The sequence below is a fragment of the Trachemys scripta genome, chromosome 9 (genome assembly GCF_013100865.1).
Source record: "Trachemys scripta elegans isolate TJP31775 chromosome 9, CAS_Tse_1.0, whole genome shotgun sequence".
NCBI lineage: Eukaryota > Metazoa > Chordata > Testudines > Emydidae > Trachemys > Trachemys scripta.
This window is the reverse complement of record NC_048306.1, coordinates 104,605,918-104,630,504: the sequence shown is the minus strand read 5'-3', so window position 1 is coordinate 104,630,504 and position 24,587 is coordinate 104,605,918. Positions and strand designations below refer to the sequence as shown.

At 51.6% G+C, this 24,587-nt stretch overlaps 1 protein-coding gene across 1 annotated transcript in view; it reads right to left on the bottom strand.

The window, feature by feature from the left end:
* Window positions 1-860: 860 nt before the first annotated feature.
* PPM1G (protein phosphatase, Mg2+/Mn2+ dependent 1G) overlaps window positions 861-24,587 on the bottom strand; it is a 24,044-nt gene continuing 317 nt past the window's right edge. Inside the window, exons 2-10 of the mRNA XM_034781816.1 lie at window positions 16,303-16,372; window positions 8,852-8,937; window positions 7,990-8,122; window positions 6,118-6,569; window positions 5,609-5,746; window positions 4,520-4,754; window positions 3,321-3,450; window positions 2,804-2,906; window positions 861-1,573 (exon numbers count right to left, since the gene is read on the bottom strand). Coding sequence (XP_034637707.1) covers window positions 1,379-1,573; window positions 2,804-2,906; window positions 3,321-3,450; window positions 4,520-4,754; window positions 5,609-5,746; window positions 6,118-6,569; window positions 7,990-8,122; window positions 8,852-8,937; window positions 16,303-16,372 — 1,542 coding nt within the window. The 3' untranslated portion in view covers window positions 861-1,378. The remainder of the gene's footprint in view (window positions 1,574-2,803; window positions 2,907-3,320; window positions 3,451-4,519; window positions 4,755-5,608; window positions 5,747-6,117; window positions 6,570-7,989; window positions 8,123-8,851; window positions 8,938-16,302; window positions 16,373-24,587) is intronic.

Genomic DNA, 24,587 nt, shown 5'->3' with positions numbered 1-24,587 from the left:
GGGACTGACGATCTGGGCAGCGTGGCTCAGTGGCGGCTCGAGGGAGCATAGCTATGCTGGGCAGGGGGGCAATGCAGGTGTCTCCTGAGCAGCAAACGTCTCCCTGGGCCGAGAGCCCCATCCCTGGGGAGGGACTGCAGGGAGCTGGACTGGATGATCCAACATCTCTTCAGCCCCCCTGTCAGCAACGGCCTGTAGGAAACTCCTCCATCAGTCCTTCCCCTCACTCTGCCCCCAATCCTGATCCACGCAGAAGGCCCGGGGGGGAGGAAGGGCACAGAGAGGGAACAAGGAGCAGCTGAGTTTTCAGTCCATTGTTTCCAATCCAGGCGCTTTGCTTCTCAGGCCCCACTCAGTGCAAAGCACACAAGCTGCCAGAGATGGGTGCAGCGCTGGCACCCGCCCAGCGCATCGTGCGGCTGTCACCCTGAAGGGGAAGAGGAGAGCTGGCTGGGGCCTGAGGTGTTTGGGTGTCAGTTTTGCCTCTTGGGCTCAGGGATCAAATCAGCGACTCAGTAAAGACAAATGAGCTCAGGAGGTTTGTCCCTACTGCCCATTTCTAAACATCCCCAAGCCATCCCGCCACAGCACTGCCAGCTCTCTGCTCAAACACTGCAGGGCCAGGGCTCAGCGGTATCACGGGAGGGAGCCCGAGCCTGGAGCCCGCAGACCAGGAGCAAGGTGCAGGAGTAGAGCTGCAACAGGAAAGGCAGTACGGGGTTGGGGCAGCCACTAGACAATCAGCGCCTCGCATTCTCCTAAGGTCTCGTAACCTGTAAAGGGTTAAAAGATTAAACAGACAGACTTGGTTCTCCCCACTTCCCGCCCCACCTCCCCTGAAAGAACCAAGGACAAAGGTGTGGCTAAGTTTTCTGGGCTTTTAGTTTGAAAAAGTATTGATTGAAAGTGTACAACAGAGCGAGGTGCAACGGTGGCACCCGAGCCAGATTGTTCCACAAATAAAAACAGAACGGGCCTTAAATAAAGGGGGCGCAGATTAAAAAACCTCAACAGTGAAAAAATTCTTCCCCTCCAAACAGAATAGTCACAGGCACAAAAAATGGCGACACCTACATGGAGACAATGTTGGGATGTCCATCCTCTAACCACTAATGCGCTACTCACCTCCGCCGAGGCTCCCGTGTCCGCGGATCTGCAGCCAGCCCCGCTCGGCACCTTTGCTGTTGGCTCACTCTTTGGAATGGTTACAAATGAACAACATGACATGCCCTGGCTAACCCACCCACCCTGTCCAGGACACGGGCAAACGAGGCCTCTGCTAAGGCTAAAAAAAAAGGACGAGACTTTGTAGTCTCGAGTTCAGCTTGTTTAAGAAACGAGTCTGGGGAGCGCACGACAAGTCTCTGGGCCAGGCCTGCTAGTCCCGCTTGGCCTTCTTGCTGCTGTCGCTGCCGTTCTCCTCCCCCGCTGCCTGGGCCTCTGCCAGTTTCCGTTTGCCACTGTCGGTGTGGGCTTGCGTGGAGCGTGGGTTGAAGCAGATAATGATGCAGGTCATGTTATCGCAGCCGGTGCCGTCCCCTGAGGTGTCGGGAGCCAAGCACTGATCCAGGAGCTGAGAGGGAACAGGACAAGTTAATGGCACACAGAGAGCAGCCAGTAGGACGCCAACCTCACATGCAGCGGAGCAGCCCAAGGGAGCCGCTTGCTGGCTGACTCCCGGCTCCGGCGCCAGGCCCAGGCTCCAGCTCATCCCAGGCGAGGGACCAGGACAGCTTAAGGCAGTGCTCAGTGCCTTGGGAGGCCGGCAGGCAGAGCCAGCGATAGGCATGAGCAGACCAAGCAATTGCTTAGCACCCCGAGCACCTCCAGGGGCCCCCTGTTCATTATTAGTATGTGTTGAGGGGCACCCCCCAAATATCCCAATGTGCTACCACCACCTCTGCTGGCAGGGCCTTGTGCTGCTCAGCACTGCCACCTGCTGGCCGGTCAGAACAACACTAGGAAGGCAAAAACAACCAGGAGTCCTTGTGGCACCTTAGAGACTAACAAATTTGTGTGGGCATAAGCTTTCGTGGGCTAGAACCCACTTCATCAGTTGCATGGAGTGAAAAATACAGTAGCAGGTATAATTACAGAGCACATGAAAAGATGGGGGGAGTTACCTTACCAAGGGGGGGGGTCAGTGTTAACAAGGCCAATTCAATCAGGATGGATGTGGCCCATTCCCAACAATCTCCCTGGACACTCAATAACAGACTTAAAAGTGGCCATTCTTCAACAAAAAAACATCAAAAACAGACTTCAACGAGAAACCGCAGAATTGGGATTAATTTACAAACTGGACACCATCAAATTAGGCCTGAGTAAAGTGGCTGGGTCACTACAAAAATTAATTTCCCCTCTGTTGATACTCTCACCTTCCTGTCAACTGTTGGGAATGGGCCATATCCACCCTGACTGAACTGGCCTCATTAGCACTGACCTCTCGGTAAGGCAACTCCCATCTTTTCATGTGCTGTATATTTATATCTGCTACTGTATTTTCCACTCCATGCAGCTGATGAAGTGCGTTATAGCCCACAAAAGCTTATGCCCAAATAAATTTGTTAGTCTCTAAAGTGCCATCAGGACTCCTTGTTGTTTCTGCTGATACAGACTAACATGGCTACCCCTCTGAAACTAGGAGGGCAGATGAAGTTGTTGGGTCCGTATGGATTTCATCACCACCCAGCCATGAGCGGGCCCCAGATTCCTGCCCCAGTAACTCTCCCTCCAGGGAGTCACTGCCCAGCGAGCTAAGGAAGCCCATCCAGCGAAGGGCAGCAGGAGTCAGGCTGCTTACCTCTTCTACTATGGAGGAGAGAGGCCTCAGGTCTCCATTCTCATCCTTCTGGCTGATCTTGGCCTGGATGAAATCCACCACTTCCTGGCTGCTCATCACATTCCTGCCAGCAGAGCGGGTGATGGGTCAGAGCAGCTGGCAGGGCAAGGGCAGAGTGCCCTGCAGCTGACGGCAGGGAGGCCTGGTTCTGCTGGTCCCCCGCCCCCGGCTGTGCTAGGAAGGAGAGCGCTGGCTCGCTGAATGGGAGGGGCAGGGTGTGCACCAAGGCAGATGTTAAAGGAGATCCCCTTGTTCAGGGGCCATGGGCACCGTTGAACTGGAGGAACTGGGCTCTCAGCGTGCTGCCCAGGGAATGGCGCCCCACTGGGGACAGCCTGCCTCGGGCTCTTTGATGAGCTATCCAGGAGACCTCTAACCCTTACTGAGGTGTCACGGGGATATGCGCCTGGCCAGCTGCCCCGTGCGAAGGCTGGGGCAGGATCCATCCCACAGGGGCTTCTGCTCCTCTGGTGCTCACCAGATTCCGTCGCATGCGATAACCATGAAGTCGTGTTCCTCGTTTATCGTCAGCACCTTGATGTCGGGTAAGGCTGAGATCATCTGCTCTTCCGGGGGCAGGTTCTTGTTCCGTTTGTAGAAGTGGTCGCCTGGCAAGAGAGGGGAAGGTCAGTGCTGGCACAGTCTCCTCCTGCTACACTGCCCTGACTGCTGGGGAGGGGCTGCCCAACGGCCTGAGCCAGCACTCCCGCAGGCAGGAGGGGACAACCTCCCCCGTCGCAGATTGAGGTCTGTGTTTGAGTTGGAGCATGGGGCCAGCTCAGCACAGCCTGACACTTAAGCTGCTACAACACTGAAGAGGGGAGAGAACCCCAAAATAGTGTGTCCCCAGCCCAGCCACACATCTCCCCACCGCCTGTGCTTTTAGGAGCACAAACACAGACACTGCCCATGCGCACCAGACCAGGGTCCATTTAGTCCAGTGTCCTATCTCCGACAGGGGCCAGCACCAGCTCCTTCAGGGCCTGCCCCAGGGGAAGGTTCCCCCTGCCCCAGTAGTTAGAGGCTCATGCTCTGGGCAGGAGGGTTCATGGCCAGTTCAGAACTCTGACATGAGTGTTAGTATTTCCTCTAATTCTGGATATTCCCCATTCCTGTAGAAACATCTAACTTCTCGCTGAATCCTGCTAGGCTCTTAGCCTCCGTTATATCATGTGACAGAGTTCTCCACAGGCCCCTTGTGCCTTGTGTGAAAATATTTCCTTGGATCAGTTTTATTTTTCTGCCTTTCAGTGTCCCCATCATTTAAACAGACACTTCTGACCTCCCTTCTCTCGACCGTGCATTGCATGTCCCTTCTCATTCATCTCCTTTCCAAGGGGACAAACCCCTCTGCACAGAGGAGTTTTCCCAAGTCCTTGACCGTTCTTGCTGCCCTTCTCTAGCCCCTCTCGTTGTGCAACACCCTGTTTAAGAGGGTGATGAGAACTCCACATTGTATTCAGCTGAGCCCACACCACTGATTAGGGAAAACACCACCCCATGCCTTATACATCCCAATATCTTGTTTGCTTTTCTCACCACTCCTGGCTGCTGTACCTACCATGCCTTGGGCCCCATCTAAATCATCCATCGCTCACAAACCCACCGTGAAGCAGGCGGTCTGCGTGCATGTGCCATCCCCCAGGCTGCCCTGGCCTGCCTCCTGGATTCACTCACCGATTGCCCTGGAGAGGTTGAGACCCCCGTTCACTCTCCCATCCATGGTGACCTTGCCGCCGGCGTTCTTTATCCTCGCCAACTCCAGCTCATCCTCCGGCTTGTGGTCATAGGACATGTCCACAGCTTTGCCGCCCTCCGACACCACGCAGCGAGAGTCTCCAGCATTGGCTACGATCAGCTGTTTCCCCCGGATAAGGGCTACCACGGCAGTCGTCCCGCTGTCAGAGCCAGGCTGAGAGGCAAGGGGTTTGGTGAGACGTCTTTCCAGAGACACAATGGCCCTAGCCCTAAAGGAACTATTCAGGGAGAGAAGGTACGAACCAGCCCCAGGGGCGCTTACGGGACATCAGATGTACCAGACCTCCCCTCTCAGGAGGTGCTGGGCCCAAAGAGGGGGCCACCGCAGGAGGCGGGGGAAGGGGTGTGAAAGGAACAGAGCATGGGTATGTTTCCCCAGGAGTGGGACATCTCCTCTCCCCTCAGAGAGGAAACACTGTCCTAGGAACACCAGTGAGCTCAACAGCATGGCCTGCAGCTCCTCTCCTTTCATATGGAGGGACAAGCTGCAGCGACTCCAGCCTCAGCCTGCCCCAAGCTGGGGCTGCACTGCATTGTAGTGGAAAGGATGGAGGCTTCTGCCGTCTCCATTTCACTGCACCTCGCTGCAGCCCTAGGCCTCTCGCCCCCAGCTGCCAATGCCGTCCTCAGCTGGCTGGCTGGAGAGCTGCTAATTACTAGCGTTTGCTGTGTGCAGGTGAGACACACAGCCGGGCTGGCTGCTCCTGAAGGAACTGCCGTGCTGTTCTGTGGTACGTTCTGGGCAGAGCTCCGACCAGATAAGCTAGCAGGGGAATCTCCCTTTGCAGCTTCTCCCCTGCTGCCCCACAGTCCAGGCCCCATTCCAAACCCTCCACAGCCTCCGGGTGGGAAGACCCTGCTTCAGGCGAGCTGTGTAGGAAATCCATGGGCTGCAGAGCAGACAGCCTCCATGGCCAAAGGGTGTTCTCCAGCTCCCAAGTGGCCCGCGGGTGCTCCCCGGCACAGGACTAACAAAGAACCTAGAGAAGGCAGAAATGGGATGTGCACCTCCTCTTTCCCCTCCATGCCTGGTAACATCATCTCTTCCTCTTCGTCCTCATCCTCCTCAGCCTCTTCTGTGTCATCTTCATCCTCTTCATTCTCTGCCTCCTCACTGCTGTAGCCATCCTCATCCTCACTGCACTCCTACAGAAACGAGAGACGCCTTCAGAGAGCAGGAGTGCCCGGCTCTGAGGGCACAACCCCTCCGGGAGGATGGACGAGATGAGCTCAGCAAGAGGGAGCCGATGACCCACCAGGTCTTTTCTCTCTCTGGTGCATATGATCTGGGCAGCAGGGAGCAGCTCCCAGCTCATGCACTGGCCAGACCATAGTGTCTGCAGCACCCTCCCTCCACAGGCCCACGGCGAGGCAGTGCGGACGCAGGCATCAGCCTGTAAATCCCACCTCAACGGCAGGCCTGGGGTGGCCCGATGCTGTCACAGCCCTTAAAGAATGTGGAGAGAGACATTCCCTACCCCCAGGAAAGGCAGCTGCCTCAGAGCTCTGGTGCCTACCTCACTGTCCTCCTCCTCTTCGGCCTCATCTGACTCGTCCTCACTGTCTTCAAAAAATTTGGACTTGGCCGTGCCCTGGGGCTTTCCAGTGGAGGAGCAGGAGGGCCCCGCCTCCCCTGTGGAGGAGGTGACCGTCTCTTCGCCCCTGCCCACTTCAGCCTGCTTTGCAGCACAGCTGTTGCCCCCAGCGTCGGCTCCGTCCGAGGTGGAGGAAATGCCCGTGGCCTCGTCGTCTGGCTTCCCATTCTTCCTCTCCCTGTGCTCGGCCAGCTCCCCTGGGCTGGTCTCTCCATTCACGCTCGCCTCCCCACCATGCTCCTGGCCCATCTCCCCGGCCGGAGGGAGTGGCTTGTTTCTGAGGTTCTTGATGCAGTTCTGTCCATAGCGGGTCAGCAGCTCCTCTATGGTCATTGTGGCTTCTTCATGCAGAAGAGCCGCTTCCTCATTGTCCACTGCAAGAGAGAGGGAAAGTCAGAGCAGGAAACGCCGCCGTGGGGTGGCAGCAGCACAGGTTTGGCTCCAAGCTGCACTAGCCAAGAGATGCCTGGTGTCCCCGCAGTGCCCGCACTGTGCTGGGCATTCCACGCACACACACGGGGAGACAGCTGCCCCCACCCAGCTCCCAGACCAAGCAGTGGGGAGGGTGACCATCGCACTCACACAGCTGATAGGCACAGCACACACACGGGGCTCTATGGACACACAGCAGCCAGCTCTCAGCCGCTAAGCCTGGCCGATGCTCGCTGGCCATCATGGACACAGTGGCCACCAAGGAGGGGTGTGAAGGGCCTTCCAGATTAGCCAATGGAAGCTCAGCTCGAGGTGCTGGGGTGGGAACAGCTGATGCTGGCCAAGTATTTGGGTTTTGTTTGAAGGTCTGGGCTTGCGGGGGCCCCTGGTGATGCCGAGTGCTGGGACACTGGCTGGTCTGTTTTCTTGCACAGATCAGACACCACAAACGAGAAAGGCTAAGCTTCTCAAGGGCCAAGTCGCTCCGCAGGGCTCTGGCACGGGTCGCTCGCCCATCTGAAAGCCAGGCGCTGGGGCCATGGGGAAACATGTAACGCTAAGGCACACCCTTCCCAAACACAAAACCCGGGCCAGCAGTTCAAGGGGGAATCTTGCTGCTTCCCTGAAGCTGCCTTTTTGCTAGTTTTTCCTTTACTAGTCAGCTCAAAGATGGGAAGTGAAATGACTCTACCCAGAGTGCTGTCAGACGCAGAGAGCAAACTAAAGGGCTTTCCCTCCCAGGTTTAGGAACCCGGGTGTCCCCGGCACTCGCAGAGAAATGCCAGGGTCCAGTGCGGGTGCCCCTTTACGTTCACTTGAAGGCTGGCAGCGAGTAATTCTCGTTTCCTGGTCGGGGCTTTGCTCCTTGCCCTACCAGGCATGCTCAGGTGGGAAAGCACATCTGCTTCTTTGAATGAAAAAGGCAGAGTCTTGGGCCAGAGTCACCTTCGTATCTGCCGGGGCGCGCTGCTCCCCCCCCCGCCCCGCACCTGCGAGGTTGGGACACTGCTGCCCATTTCACTGACACCACATCTCAGCTCAGACCAGCATTGCTACGGCCCAGAAAGCTCGAACCCTTGGCTGGAGCAGGGCACCTCTGCAGATACGCCCAAGGGAGGGGCCCAAGGAAGGTGTGTGTCAGTTAAACGAGCAAACTTGCCAAAACAACTCCGACTCCCCCATGCCAGCCTGGAGGCGCCTCGCGGAGAGCGCTAAGTTAGCGCCCGCTGCACTTGGTTTAACTGGCTCCTTCAAAGAGCAAACTCTTCCCTAGCACAGCCACTGCCCTGCCCCTCCCACGGCTGGCGGGCGGGCGTCTCCGTGCTCAGCCTCAGATACTGGCTGGGCACATGCTTCACTTACCATCATCTTCATCAGCCACTTTCTCTTTCTCCTCGTCCTCATCCTGGGGCCGCCCAGCGATCTGAGCGAGCTCCTTAATCACCTCCTCTGTGGTCAGCTTGGCATCGATGGCCAGGAAGGCGTCCTCCAGGGCCTACGGACAAACACGCAGCATGGGGGCTGCATGCTGTTCAGGGGAGCGCCCGCCCGCCCACCTCCCCTCTCTCAGCAGCACTGGGATCCCAACACATCCCCAGCCCCTTCAGGAGAATCACTGAGGTGACTGGCCAGGTTTGCCAGAGAGCGCATGGGGCAGATGGGATGGCACTGGGGAGGGTTAGCATGGGGAACAACCATGCTCGTTCCTATAGGTCACTGGCTTTGCCAGACTGGTCTGCATTCAGGACATGCCGCCTAATGCCGTGTTCTCCGAGAGCGCCACTCTGCCATCGCTGTGAGTCTCAAGGGGCTGCATTTCTCTCACCTACACTGCTGCCCTTCAGTCCGATTCCTGCATTGCTCCAGGAGGAGACTGAAAACCAGGGCAGCTCTGTGGGGATATGGAGAGTGGAGAGGGGGACTCTCTGTAGGGAACACAAGGCATGAGCCAGAAATGAGCACTGCCGCTCAGTAACTTCAAGGGAACTAAAGAAGGGAGGAGGAACAGCTAAATAACGAGGCCAACAGCTAGTGAGCAGAAGACCCAAGGTGGAAAAAGGAAGAAAGCTTCCCTGGGAGAATAACCAGGCCTTGGGACACCCTCTGAGGGAGGGGCTGGGCAGTCCCAGAGGACACCGGGACCTGGGTGGGGACTAGACGCCCAGAGAGGCCTGTGCTCCTGCCTTGGTACCTACACTTATCCACTGCAGTGCCAGGCTCTTACCTTCTGTAGTTTACCTTCCTTGTATGCCTTCTGGTCCTTGATTATCTCCGGGAGATACTTGGCACAATATAGGGCAACTTCTTCCCCTGAAAGAGAACAGAGGCTGCTTGAAAAGCCTGCTCTTCCCAGTGGCCCTGGGCACAGAGCGAGCTGAGCTGTGACTGCCCTGAGGGAATTCTGGGGCCTCTGGCCAGGACAGAGGTCAGTGCAGGAGGAGGAGACAGCAACCAGCTGCAGAGGAGAGGTCACTAGCGGGATATCTCGGGGCTTGGCACAGGGGCCTCCGCTTTCCAAGGAGCTGCACCTCCGAGGTGGCAGGACTTGCTGCTGCCACTGGAGACACCATCAATATGACAAGCCCTGGGACCCCAGCAAATCTCCAAGGCTTTTCACCCTTCATTGGGGCTGGCCAGGTTCCAAGGGACTCCATTGTTCTCAGGCCAGTCCCACCTGGAGAGCCGAGCTTTGATACAGTAGCAGGGGAAAGGGGGCTTCTGCTCAATGCAGATAATCTGGGAGGTGCTGTGTTTCCAGCACGCAGGGGGCAGCCAGTGAGTGTTCCCATACAGGAGCGCCTGCCCCAGCGCAAGAGGAAGGAGACACTTCAATTAGCGAGGGAGACTATGGTCCTAAGGGGCAGAGCGGAGTCCTACTGGGAGAGGAAGGAAAGAAATGCAGGAGGCGGCGATAGGAGAAGCAAGCCACAGGGCCAGACACAGAAGGAGGAGAAATTCTCTGAGTTACGTGTAACAGACCCACGGCCTGAACATGAGCATACAGATTATTTCACTCCTGAACCAACTGTTGGCTACTTGACACCACAACTCCTCCTTGGGGGAGCCTGGGTAACCAGTGCAGCCAGGCAGACCACAGGGCCATGGTTCAGATGACACTTCCTGACCCCTAGAGAGTGGGCCCCACCAAAGGAGAAGCCCCCAAGAGAAGACAGCACTGACCACAAACTCCTGGAGTTCAACTCATCCAATGGGATGACCACTAAGAGGGAATACGACAGAGGTCTAGAAAATCATGCCTGGTGTGGAGAGAGTGAATAATGAGGTGTTATTTACCCTTTTCCACCCAATAAAATTAACAGGTAGCAGGATGAATACAAAACAAGAGCAAGTACCTTTTCACACAATGCACAATTCACCTGTGGAACTCATTGCCAGTGATGTTGTGATGGCCAAAGTAGAACTGGGCTCAAAAAAAGAACTAGTGAAGTTCATGAAGGATAGGTTCATCAATGGCTATTAGCCAAGATGGTCAGGGACACAACCCAATCCTTGGGGCAACCCTAAAGTTCTGACTACCAGAAGCCAGCAGGGGAAGACAGGGTGGATCACTAACTACCCTGTCATGTGCATTACCCATGAAGCTCCAGTATGCACAACTGTCAGAGACAGGCTACTGTGCCAGAGGGACCATGGTCTGACCCTGCATGGCAGTTCTTACATAATATAATTAATGCAAATCAACATGGGTTTATGGAAAACAGATCCTGTCAAACTAACATGCTATCTATTGTTGATGAAACGACACATTTGGCTGATAGAGGTCATAGTGTTGATGTAACAGACTTAGATTTCTGTGAGGTGTTTGACTTGGTACCACAACATTTTTATTAAAAAAGGAAAGGTTAAGGGGTGACTTGATCCCAGTCTATACGTACATACATGGGGAACAGCTATTTGATATCGGAGAGAGTCTTCAATCTAGCAGGCAAAGGTGTAACGGCCCAATGTCTGGAAACTGAAGCTGACAAATTCAGACCAGAAATAAGATGCAACTACTTAAAAAAAAAAACACTGAGGGTAACTAAGCACTGGCATAACTTATCCTCCATCACTGGCAATTTTTAAATCAAGACTGGATAGTTTCCTAAAAGTCTCTGCTCTAGTTCAAATAGGAATTAAGACAAGGATTACTATGTCGTGTGTTACACCAGAGGTCAGAGAAATGATCACAGAGGTTCCTCCTGGCTTTATGGTCTATAAATCTCTGGTTCCTAACCTAGGAGAACAGTGGAGGAGAGAGTCACTCTAAAACACCCTGGTAGGACCTAGAGAGACAAGGAGGCAGGAGCACGGAAACGCATACTGGGCTTATTCGGCCAGACAAACTCAAATGTTTTAGCAGGTGGAAAGCGAGTTGCGGGTCTCGAATCACCCTAAATTGTGAACATCAGTAACTGCTCGTGGCTGTACCCCCTCAATCCAAGGGGCTATCTCCATCTCCTCTGGCTGCTTCCCCCAACCCACCAGCATCACCTCAGACTGGTCTAGGATGAATCTCATCTGCACTCCAATCTCAATACTACAACACCTTTCTCTCTGGCTTTGACAAATACAGTCTTGTCTCGCTCAGACTCATTCAGAATGCTGCTGCAAAGATCACTGTCCTAGCCGGGGTGCTCTGACTAGGTAACCCCTCTCTTCGCATTCCTCCATTGGTCCCCCTCCACCTTCTCTACTGTACCTAACATAAGCTAACTGTCTTCACTTTCAAGGCCCTTCACGCCCTGTCCCCACCAACCGTCCTCTCTCATTCATTAGAGAAAGGCTGCTCCTGCCTCCAACTGGCCCGCGGTGCCAGCCTCAACTGCCCCCTTGGTACATTTTCGAGCCTTCTCCCCTGCTGCCCACATGCCTGAGAGGAGCTCCCTGCAAACACCCACATAGCTGCCTCGTTCGCCTCTTTCAACACCCTCTGCTGCCATGAACCTTCCAAAAAACTGACAACCGCCAGGCTGCTGGTGTGCAGAGACCCCTGCCCCTCCTGCTCACCAATGCTGTCTCTCTGTTCCCTTGCAGCCCCGTCTGGCTGTGTCCCTCTTGTCCTGACTTCAACTGTAAGCTATTTGGGGCAGGAGTCATCTTTTTGTCCCATGTGTGCAAACCGCCTAGCACAGGGGTGCTGGCCATGACGGAGGCTTGTAGCTGCTATGGTAACACGAGCCAATACTACTAACAACATGAAACTCAGTGACCTATCGTGGGGAGGTTGAGAATTCCAGGGTTTGGTTTCAAAGTGAGCACCCTGCTGGGCTTGCAGTTACAACGGGGACTCCACGGTGACCTTGGGGCCAGGCAGATAGCACGTGACTTTGGACAGACATGTCCAGCACCCAAACACCACCTGAACTCAAAAGCACTTCTAAAAAGTCCTTGAGCTGTCTCTGTTCCCCTCTACCAGCCAGAGGATAACAACCCTGTCCTACCTGGCAGGGCCATTGCAAGGTGCGAGCTGCTCAGATACGATCAGGGTGGGGTGGCAAATAAATAAATGCTATTGTCTGCAGGCTCGGGCGGATGTCACTGTATTGGTTACGTTGCAAGTAGAGGTGCCAGACCATGTTTCTGCACAGAGGTGGAGTCCGAGCCACAGAATATGTGCAGTCTGATTGGAAACCGACCCTGGACAAAATCCATCTACCTAGGCATTTACAGAAAGCTTAGTTCCATGGAGACTGTGGCCCATCTAGTACTGCCTTAGCTGGGCGTGCGGAGGGGAAGGGACTAGCTCAGCGGCATTTTGCATTGGTGACCCCTTTCACACAGCAAGCCCCTGAGTGCCACCCACCTTATACATTAAAAACACTTTAAAAATCTTTAACACTATTATAAATGCTGGAGGCGAAGTGGGGTTTGGGGGTGGTGGCAGACAGCTCGCGACCCCCTGAGGGGTCATGACCCCCGGTTTGAGAACCTCTGGACTAGCTGGAACCTAACAGGACTTTTCCATCTCTTGGACACAGGCTTCAGTCTGACGTGGGAAGTGGAGCACGGGCAGCAGCATCAAGGCAAGGCCCTTTGGCTACAGTCTAGAAACTAAAGCAGGATCAAGGCCATCAACTGCAGAGCCCCCCAGAGCAGCTTGCAAACCCCAAGTCATCCCCTCACTGCAGAACGGGAAGTGCCCCTTCCTCTAGGACCTGCTCTGTGTATGAAGAAACATTCACATAAAAAAGAATCCGACACACCAGAAAAGGGCAGACAAATAAACAGTGACAAATTTTTAAAGTGCTTGTACACAAATGCTAGAAGTCTAAATAATAAGATGGGTGAACTAGAGTGCCTCGTGTTAAAGGGGGATATTGATATAATAGGCATCACAGAAACTTGGTGGAGTGGGGACAATCAATGGGACACAATCATTCTGGAGTACAAAATATACTGGAAGTACAGAACAGGTCGTGCAGGGGAGGGGGAGTGGCACTATATGTGAAAGAAAATGTGAAATCAAATGAAGTAAAAATCTTAAGTGAATCCACATATTCCATAGAATCTCTATAGATAGTAACTTCATGCTCTAATAAGAATATAACATTAGAGATCTATTATCGACCACCTGACAAGGACAGTGATAGTGACGATGAAATGCTAAGGGAGATTAGAGAAGCTATCAAAATAAAGAACTCCATAATAGTGTGGGATTTCAATTATCCCCATATTGACTGGGAACATGTCACCTCAGGACGAAATGAAGAGACAACATTTCTTGATCCTTTAAATGACTGCTTCCTGGAGCAGCTGGTACAGGAACCCACAAGGGGAGAGGCAATTCTCGATTTAGTCCTGAGTGGAGCGCAGGAGCTGGTCCAAGAGGTAACTATAACAGGACCACTTGGAAATAGTGACCATAATATAACAACTTTTAACGTTCCTGTGGTGGGAAGAACACCTCAACAGCCCAACACTGTAGCATTTAATTTCAGAAAGGGGACCTATGCAAAAATGAGGGGGTTAGTTAAACAGAAATTAAAAGGTACAGTGACTAGAGTGAAATCCCTGCAAGCTGCATGGACACTTTTCAAAGACACCATAATAGAGGCCCAACTTAAATGTATACCCCAAATTAAAAAACACAGTAAAAGAACTAAAAAAGAGCCACTGTGGTTTAACAACCATGTAAAAGAAGCAGTGGGAGATAAAAAGGCATCTTTTAAAAAGTGGAAGTCAAATCCTAGTGAGGCAAATAGAAAGGAGCATAAACTCTGCTAAATTAAGTGTAAAAATGTAATGAGAAAAGCCAAAAAGGAGTTTGAAGAACAGCTAGGCAAAAACTCAAAAGGTAATAACAAAATGTTTTTAAGTACATCAGAAGCAGGAAGCCTGCTAAACAACCAGTGCGGCCCCTGGACGATCGAGATACAAAAGGAGCACTTAAAGATGATAAAGTAATTGCGGAGAAATTAAATGGATTCTTTGCTTCAGTCTTCACGGCTGAGGATGTTAGGGAGATTCCCAAACTTGAGCCGGCTGTTGTAGGTGACAAATCTGAGGCATTGTCACAGATTGAGGTGTCACTAGAGGAGGTTTTGGAATTAATCGATAAACTTAACAGTAACAAGTCACCGGGACCAGATGGCATTCACTCAAGAGTTCTGAAAGAACTCAAACATGAAATTGCGGAACTAACAACTATGGTTTGTAACCTGTCCTTTAAATCAGCTTCTGTACCCAATGACTGGAAGATAGCTAATGTAACGACAATATTTAAAAAGGGCTCTAGAGGTGATTCCAGCAATTACAGACCGGTAAGTCTAAAGTCAGTACCGGGCAAATTAGTTGAAACAATCGTAAAGAATAAAATTGTCACATACATAGAAGAACATAAATTGTTGGGCAAAAGTCAACATGGTTTCTGTAAAGGGAAATTATGTCTTACTAATCTATTAGAGTTCTTTGAAGGGGTCAACAAACACGTGGACAAAGTGGACATAGTGTACTTAGATTTCCAGAAAGCCTTTGACAAGGTCCCTCACCAAAGGCTCTTGCATAAATTAAGTTGTCATGGGATAAGAGGGAAGATCCTTTCGTGGATTGAGAACTGGTTAAAAGACAGGGAACAAAGGGTAGGAATAAATGGTAAATTTTCAGAATGGAGAGGGGTAACTAGTGGTGTTCCCCAAGGGTCAGTGCTTGGACCAATCCTATTCAACTTATTCATAAATGATCTGGAGAAAGGGGTAAAAAGTGAGGTGGCAAAGTTTGCAGATGATACTAAACTGCTCAAGATAGTTAAGACCAAAGCAGACTGTGAAGAACTTCAAAAAGATCTCACAAAGCTAAGTGATTCGGCAACAAAATGGCAAATGAAATTTAATGTGGATAAATGTAAATGCACATTGGGAAAAATAACCCCAACTATACATACAATATGATGGGGGCTAATTTAGCTACAACTAATCAGGAAAAAGATCTTGGAGTCATCGTGGATAGCTCTCTAAAGATGTCCACGCAGTGTGCAGCAGCAGTCAAAAAAGCAAACAGGATGTTAGGAATCATTAAAAAAGGGGATAGAGAATAAGACGGAGAATATCTTATTGCCCTTCTATAAATCCATGGTACACCCACATCTTGAATATTGCATACAGATGTGGTCTCCTCATCTCAAAGAAGATATACACTTCTACCCCGATATAACACGAATTTGGATATAACACAGTAAAGCAGCACTCCGGGGGGGGGGGTTGCGCACTCCGGCGGATCAAACCAAGTTCGATATAACGCGGTTTCATCTATAACGCAGTAAGATTTTTTGGCTTCTGAGGACAGCGTAGAGGTGTACTGGCATTAGAAACGGTTCAGGGCAACTAAAACGATTAGGGGTTTGGTGATTAAAGAGGCTAGGACTTTTCAGCTAGGAAAAGAGGAGACTAAGGGGGGATATGATAGAGGTTTATAAAATCATGTATGGAGAAAGTGAATAATGAAAAGTTATTTACTTGTTCCCATAATATAAAAACTAGGGACCACCAAATGAAATTAATGGGCAGCAGGTTTAAAACAAATAAAAGGAAGTTCTTCTTCACACAGCGCACAGTCAACTTGTGGAACTCCTTGCCTGAGGAGGTTGTGAAGGCTAGGAGTATAACAGGGATTAAAAGAGAACCGGATAAATTCATGGAGGTTAAGTCCATGAATGGCTATTAGCCAGGACGGGTAAGGAATGGTGTCCCTAGCCTCTGTTTGTCAGAGGGTGGAGACAAATGGCAGGAGAGAGATCACTTGATCATTGCATGTTGGGTTCACTCCCTCTGGGGCACCTGGCATTGGCCACTGTCGGTAGACAGGCTACTGGGCTGGATGGAGCTTTGGTCTGACCCAGTATGGCCATTCTTATGTTCTTATGCATGTGCTCACCTTGAAGTGGTGACCCTCAAACCACGCCCCTGCCCAGCTGGAAAAACAGCCTCAGTCCTGGAATGCCTCCTGTGGACCCTTTGAGCCCAACTCCCACCAGAGGGAGGTTGTCCAGATCCCACTGTGCCAACCCAGTGCCCTTCCTCCCACAGCCATCAGTCCGCACTTTGCCCCAGAGAACACTTCTCAAGAAGGAGCAGGGTTTTTACTGCCAGAGGGGTTTGCCCCGAAGGGGCAGCCACTGCACAGACCGGAGCAGTCCCCTGTGAGAAGCTGCCCAAGTACAATTCCCTGGAGAGTTACCTCCGTGTCCATCGTAGACGGAGAACATGGCCGTCTCACTGTCCAGCTCAGGAATACAGTTGTGCGCATCCTGAAAGAGAAAGCACCAAGTCAGGAGTGTTGGGGTTGCACTGGCTCCCAGCAAATGACCTGGCATGAACGGAGCTCAGGGGCAGGGAAATACGGTACCAGCACAGACACACTCACATTTCACACCTGGAGACTTCCCACTCACACGCTGTTCTCACAAAACCAGAGGAGGGTACAAACAGTAAGAAGCAGTTGCTACAGTAGCACAGCCACATGCCACTATAGCACAGATGCTTCCTCCAGTGACAGAAGGGGTGTTGCTGTCGCAGGAACTCCACCTCCCTTAGTGATGGGATCTAGGCTGATGGGAGCAATCCATTGACCTAGCTATGTCTGCCCCAGAGAGTGGGTCAGCACAACTACAGCAGGCAGGGGGGTGAATTTCACAGTCCTGAGACCCCGCTGAGACTCCCAGACTCTCCATCTACAGGTCACCAGAGCAGCCCTCTCCTCCAGGATGGGGCATGCAAATCTTCAGCTTCCTGCTGTGCACAGCAACCTCTGAACTCCTCCAGACTGAGAGCTCCTTAAAATGGTAACTTGGGATTCTGCCAGTCCAGAGCCAGAATCCAGCCCTATCCATCCAGGCTCCCATCATTGTACCAGCCAAGTGTCTTTATCCCTACACCCCCTTATGCGGCAGGACAGCGCTATTGGCCCCATTGTACAGATTGGAACGGAGGCCCAGGGAGACCAAGTGCTTATCTACACAAGGAAATGTACTGGCATGACTATACCACCATAGCACACCAGGAGAACGACAGTGGTAGCATCGTACTGGTAGTTATACTGGTAAGTTTCCCCGTGTAGACAAGCCCCAAAGTACTGGGCCAAAGTCAAACAGGGAGTCTGCGGCCCCTCCCACTGTATTTCCCCAGTTCATAAGCAGCCCAGAGCCATGCACACTTGAGCATCACCTGCTCCAGTCATACTTGACAGGAGGGAGAGTGTCCCGCTGACTACTGAGAGCAGGAAGTGGTACGGCAGCACCACCACACTCCCCAGGCCCTCGCAGGGCATCTCTGCACACTTGGGCTAGCGGCCCTTCCCTTCTCTCTAGCCTGAGTGTGCCAAGCCTTTCCTGGGCATGCCACGTGGATTCTGCCCCGTGTGGCTGGGTAACAGCGTGCTGGTCTCAAATGAGCTGAAGGGTAGGCTGAGGAGTCTAGAACCGACATTGTCCTCCACTGTTCTCTGTGCATTGGAGCGAATCAGAAATAGTGTCACGGAAGTCCCACCTCCCAGGCAGGCGTCTCTGCCATGGCACTGGTGTCAGAATCCTGCTCGTTCTCCAGCCACCCATGGAACCTCCCAGGTGAGCCAAGCAGAAAGGGTGGCTCACCAAGGGGACTGTTTGACACAAAAATTAGATCCTTTCTGGCCTTTATCTATAGGCACTCAGACACTGAGGTAATGAGCATGGGACAATAACCTATACAGAGCAGAACATCACAGAGCAGCAGACAAGGGCTAATGACCAAATTCCTTCCCCTCCCCAGACCTGGGACAGGAACAGCAGCTGGCAGTGACTTGGGCTGAATTCGAAGCACAGAATGTGCCTTTCAGACTAACAGTTCTCTGGCTGGTGTTCAGCCTGCAGGGGGTGTTTGTGTGAAATGCCTTGACAGTCTCTAAGTGCTGCACACTCCCTCTCAACGCAGGGGCTTTGTTCTTCGCTTGGTACTTGTGGATGGCTCTGTTTGAGTGACTCTCATGCTGACACTGAGATGTACCTCATCAGAGGAGCTCTACAGGAAAATTCACTAGCAACTGTTCACTGACTCCTCTTTCCCCATTATTCAGCCTAATTTAACAGATTTTGAAGAGGCCAAAAAGCAAAACCAAACCTCCACAGCCAAGATGAGAGGTGGCACCAAATTAGTACCCGAGGAAAGTGCAAATAACCACCAACAAAACAGCAACACTGACCTGCACAGAGCACTACCCAAGCACAAGGGGAACAGGCGACCCGAGTAACAACAGTAGGCCATGGAGAGGGAAGGAAATAGCTCCTCAGTTCACCTACTGGGTATTCTCCTTGCTGATTGCTAAGACCTCAGTGGCAGAAGCCTGGAAAGGAGACACTTGCAGGAAATCAAACAATGGCAAAGATAAGGTGTCATCACAGAGAACACCCAGGGTTTCTGAGAAAACATCAAGCTGTTAACTGGGGGAACCCAGCTGCCAAGCTGAGGTCAAGTCCCAGCCTAGGGGGAAGGAAGGTTGGGTTGGGTTGGCAGCAGCAGCTGGTGCAGAGTCTGAAAGAGACAGAGCATACTGTCTCTGTCAGACTCTTGTCGGGCCCTCTCCAGCCAGGAGCCCTGCCTCTTCTCCCTGGGCGAGCACGGGAGGCTGGGGTTTCCATGCAGGTGACAATCATTTTTCAGCACCAACCCGCCATCTCTTCTAACCTTAGAGGCTGGGGAGCCAGGGGGAATGGGCAGCTCCCTGTGCTCTGCTCCCCTTCCAATCCCAGAATGGAAGGTGGAGGGAAGGAAGTGAGGAAATAGGCTGATCCAATGCATCTAACAGGGATTGTGATGGTTATCTGAATGCCACTGGGGGAGTTCTGTTGGGCTGGGCCGGGAGCTCCGGGACAGGCACGTTTACACTGGCACAGCAGATTAAATCCTATGATAGGCTGACAGTAAGTGCACAGTTAAACACTGGAAAACCAGGAAATGCCAGAGGAACTTGAATTTGGCATGGGTCCTTCCTTTACTGCATCTTTATTTTTATGGTATAGCAGAGAGACTAGAAAGGAGAATCTCCCCTGCAAAAACCTTTGCTTATTTCTGTGGCAGCGTCAGGAGAGCTGTGTCTTGGCTCTTTTGCTAGGGGACTCCTTGGATGACTGAAACGTGGCCTGGAAGTTCTCAGCCCTTAACCACAGTGGTAGGGGTGTTGAATCCTTAGTAAGAGTTTGCTTCCATGTGATTTACATATGGCATTAATGAAAACAAAGAGGAAACAGAGTGAATAAACATCCCTTCATTGTAGTGGTGATGGCACTGTCCTACCAGGTGCCCAGTTGACCACAGTCACTTCTCGGTGGAAACAAGAGCTCCATTTAATGTCAGAACAAGCCAGGACCTTTAGTTTCTGTGTCAGACCTTCTTCAGCCACTAGGGTCAGCAAAATGGGCCCTACCCCCAGTAGGTCTTCCTTGTAGGTCACCATTAATGCTGAACAGGAATGGTGTCCCTAGCCTCTGTCTGTCAGAGGGTGGAGACAGATGGCAGGAGAGAGATCACTTGATCATTACCTGTTGGGTTCACTCCCTCTGGGGCACCTGGCATTGGCCACTGTCAGAAGACAGGATACTGGGCTAGATGGACCTTTGGTCTGACCCAGTCTGGCCGTTCTTATGTTAAGCCCTGCCCCCTTGCATCGAGCATGCAGCCTCTCCAGTGCAAAGCCATCCTTGTATTCTATCTTTGTACAGAACCCCGCAGAGCAGGGCTCTAGCCCATGAGTGGAGCTCCTAGGCACCGTACTGCTACAAATAATATTTGGGTGGTATGTGTGACGACACTGGTTTAATTAAATACAATCCAGTACAGCATCTTCTGACATGTAAGCATAGCTAATGAAATCAAGAAATTGGGAGAGACAGATTGTGGAAGGCTGCTCTGTGGTGACAGGGTGGGGGTAAGAGCCTACAGAGAAGAGAACACAATGACATCTGTACAGTCACTTGCCAGAGAATTCTAAGAAAGCTGGAGAACTGGAAATCACAAGCAAGCAGCCAGGATAAACCCTAGATGGCTGAATGGCAGTTAATTCACAGTAAAACATGGAAATTCTGTCACAGGGAAGAATCTGAGATTGTAAACCTTTTGGGGCAGGGACCATGTTTTCAGTTTGTGTTTGTCCAGCGCCTAGCACCACAGGGGCCTGGTCCTACAGTAATACAAACAACAACGACACAACACTTGGGCAGAAAGAGGGAGCTTAGAGTCCGGTCTACAATGGGGAAGCTTTCAAACATTTCTCACCATTGCTGAGAACATTCCAGCTCCAGCAGTGCTAGCAATATTGGGAGCCCTAGTGTGGATGGGTTGTGGTGTTTTTAAACAACAGGTCCTGCGCAGAGCACATTTAACTGAGGATGTTAAAACACTGGCACCAGCCAGAGGCTGTCAATTACAAGTCCTCCCCTGCCATGATCCTCTTGATAAACTGACAACAGCATCTCTCAGTGCCCAAGATCTCTTACACATTTATATAAACACTCCGGAGGCCTCCAAACAATACATTTAGCTAGTCCAGTGGTTCTCAAACTTTTGTACTGGTGACCCCTTTCACATAGCAAGCCTCTGAGTGCAATCCCCCCCCCTTATAATTTAAAAACACTTACATATATTTAACACCATTATAAATGCTGGAGGCAAAGCGGGGTTTGGGGTGGAGGCTGACAGCTCGTGAACCCCCAAGTAATAACCTCACGACCCCCTGAGAGGTCCCGACCCCCAGTTTGAGAACCCCTGAGCTAGTCTATGCACCCCTGTGTTCCTGTTACCCCTACTCTTGTCCACTGGGTTCCACACTCACCTGTCACACGTTCCCTATTAAGACAATCTGCTCTTTGGGGTACAGACTGCCTCATTATATATTTGTCCAGAGCCCAGCACAAAGAGGCCCTAAGCATGACTGGGCTGTCCAGGCCCTACTGAAATATAAATAAGTTAAAGTTGCCAAACATTTTCCATGTGAGCATTTCCACTACACAACCTTTTATTGGAAGTCACCTACAAATGTGTCCCCCCATCTACACTAGAATGTATAACTGTGCTAACTAACACCACCCAGGCCTGAAAGTTCAAGTGCAAACATACAAAAAATACTTGTTATCCAGAGCTTCCACCCAATGAAAATGAAAAATCTAATTAAAATAATGGAAAAGGCAAATCTCAAAGCGAGACAGCTCATGGAGGGGGAGAGAATGTGGCACTGGAACCCTAGGAAATGCAATGTGCTGGCCAAGCTCAGCTCAGTGCCACATGAGCCCACAGGCCTTCACAAGACATCTGCCGCTAGGGCAGTTCAGGACACCAGTGCTTCTACCTCTGCAAATACACCTGAACCATAGCTACATTTAATGCTTCCGTCACGGTTTCTGCCAGCAGGGAGTTATGCCTATGAAGTTGGCCATACAATACAGCTGCAGGCTCAGGCCCTGGTCAAATTCCAAGTGGTCAGGGGCAGACGTACCAGGCCTCCGAGCCTTGACAACACTTGGCAAATTGTGCCAAAGTGTCCCACTGCTTCGGCTCCACCAGCATTAGGAACGAAGGCAGCCCTAGCAGAGTCGCACCATCACACACGCAGTCTGGTGAGGACCGCTGCACCAGAGCAAGCACGGCTGATGGCATCGTACATGGCACAGTAGAGTGAAGCTCCGAGCTCTGGCTCAATCCTGCAAAACCGCGAATCTCTGGGGTGGCCCCTCTTTGTGTGTTGATGGCATGTCTGAAAGCGGGCCTGTGTCCAGTCTGGTGACATGGCCAAAGAGACGCAATGCTGCCTTTGAATGGAATGAGTCAGCAGCGTCTCACCCACATCATGAAACCCTCATTTCAAACACTTCCAGCCTATCTGCCCCAGAGCTCTCAGCACTGCTCACATTACCTGCCCAACACACCCCTGCACACTGTGCTACCTCAGTTCAACCTCCACCAACAGCCCCAAGCACTAATCGCCTTGCGGAGATCACAGTGTGCATCCCCTCCGGGTGCTAACGCTGTCTTTGTGCTACTACTCCACCTGTGCAGAGCTCATCAGCACAAACGGACTGGGACACCATCAGTCACCTGGGCACAAGCGCCCACTGCGTTCACCTGCAGGGTGCAGACAAGAGCTTCGTGGAGTTTTCGTGCTCTGCCGAGCCAGAACTATTTCCATCCCAGTTTCTCTGAAAGGCAGCACAATTTTTTTACAGCCCCCTTCCCCGGTGTAGTTCAAAGAGAAACCAGAAAAAGCATCTGATATGTTTTCACTCTCACATACAAAAAGGCTGAAGGGATTTTACTCACATTTTGTAAACACCTCCTCCCAAAAGCCTCGACAATTTCAGCCTAAAGGTGAAGGATTCATAGTCTCAAGTGTGTTACAAAAGGGGGACAAGGTGGGTGAGGTAATACTATATCTTTTACTGGATCAATTTCTGTTGTGAAAGAGAAGATTTCCAGCTACACACAGCTATAGTATTTCAAAAGCTGTAAATAATTTGATGCAGTGGCTCCCAAAACCCTACTTGGAAAAATAAATACCAATGGGCTTGGATGTGACACTGTCACAGAGAGTGTGGACTAGCCAAAGGCTGAGTGTAGACAAAAAAATATAATCAAACACCACTCTATTGAGAGGAGAGGTGTACAGCAGGGAACAGAATTAGAATTACCTCTTCCCAAATCTAACACCTTTGTTAATAATCTGGAAGATGGGAGCAAACAGCACATTAATCAAATTCACAGAGGGAGTTAAAGGACGAGGAGCTGTACACACTACTGTGGGTAAGAAACAACGTGAAGGGATGTGTGCGGTGTCCATAAGAGGGAGTGTTACTAAGAAATTCCAACAGGTGGTGAGAGCCGCCTTACTTGGCTCATGACCATTGGCAGCCAGACCCATTTTTACCATGGTTTTAGTTTGGCCTGCAGACTGCAACCCTAACTGGTATGGTAGTAAAACCCCATCTGGCTGCAGGAGCCTTCTGTACACCAGGGTCAGCCCCAGAATTTTTTAACTTACGCAAGACTCTTGAGATATTAGAAACTTGGTCATAGAATAAAATGAGATTTCACCTGAACAAATGCAGCTAATCCAGCTGGTGACAAAGACTCCAAAGCCCAGTTCCTCATTGATTTAGAGATTTTTAAGGCCAGAAGGGATTATTAGATCATCTAATCGGACTTTCAGCATGACACAGGCCGTGGTGTCTGACCCAGTTACCCCTGTATTGAGCCCAATGATTTACATTTGACTAAAGAATCTTCCAGAAAAGCAGCCAGTCTGGATCTGAAGACATCAAGGGATGGAGAACCCATCCCTGCCCCTGGCAGTTTGTCCCAATGGTTCCTCACCCCCATGTTAAAAATGTGCAAAGGAGAAACAGGGTAGCCGGAATGAGTGAGAGACTTGCAGTGGGGAGAGCAGAGAGGATGCTAGCCAGGAGACTGCAGCGCGATATGGCTCCACGAAAGGTCAGTATAGTCAGTATAGTTTGGGGCTACTAATATATCCCATCCGAAGAAGTGGGCTGTAGTCCACGAAAGCTTATGCTCTAATAAATTTGTTAGTCTCTAAGGTGCCACAAGTACTCCTGTTCTTTTTACTAATATATCCCATTGTACAGCAGGGAAAGGATGGTCTCTCATTCCTCAGTTCAGGGAGATCCCAGCTAGGATTCTGCTCCAAGCTCTGGCCCCTCAGTCGCACCAGGTTCATGTCCCTGAGCAAGGAAAGGGCAGTCTGTTCCATCGGTATGGCTCCTCTGGGAGTGCAAGAGTATACTGTGCTCTGTTCTGGGCATTTCATTACCAGCAGGCTATTGAGGGCTTGGCAGGGAATTCAGAGATGAGCCACACACATGCCCCAGGCTGGAGAAAGTGTGCTATGGGACACTAAGACAAGTGAAATCCCACTAGCTCTGCAAAACGACGTGTGAGGGAAAGACACCATAGAACCCTGGGGATGTTTCACGATCAGTCTGGGGAGGCTTATGGGGAGAGAGAATTAAATGTGCAAAGAAGCAATTAAGGGTGAATCTCAGGAGAGCTGGACAAATCTGGGTGAGGAAGGGATGGGAGCAACTTAACACCGAATGCACTGCAGGGAACCTGACCTGGGAGAGGGTGTGGGACCTAACAAGGCTTTAAAGAGGGCCAATTGTTCTTAATGACACCCTGTCTCCCCCCCCCCCTCGGTGTCCCACAGGCCCCCCACCCTAGGGCTCCTCTCTTCTCCCCAGCGGGATCCCACAGCCTCTCCCCGCCCCACTACCCCAAATGTCCTCTCTCCCCGCAGGGTCCTGTGGGGCCAACTACCCCGGGTCTCCTCCCCCACCCCAAGATCCCACAGACTTCCCCTCCCCTCCCCCACCCCCGTCTCGGGTCTCCTTTTCTACCCCAGGATCTCAGGGGTCTCCTCTCCCCTGAAAACCCCGTAGGTTCCCCCGACCCGAGATCCCACAGGTCTCCCAACCTCCCCCCCCC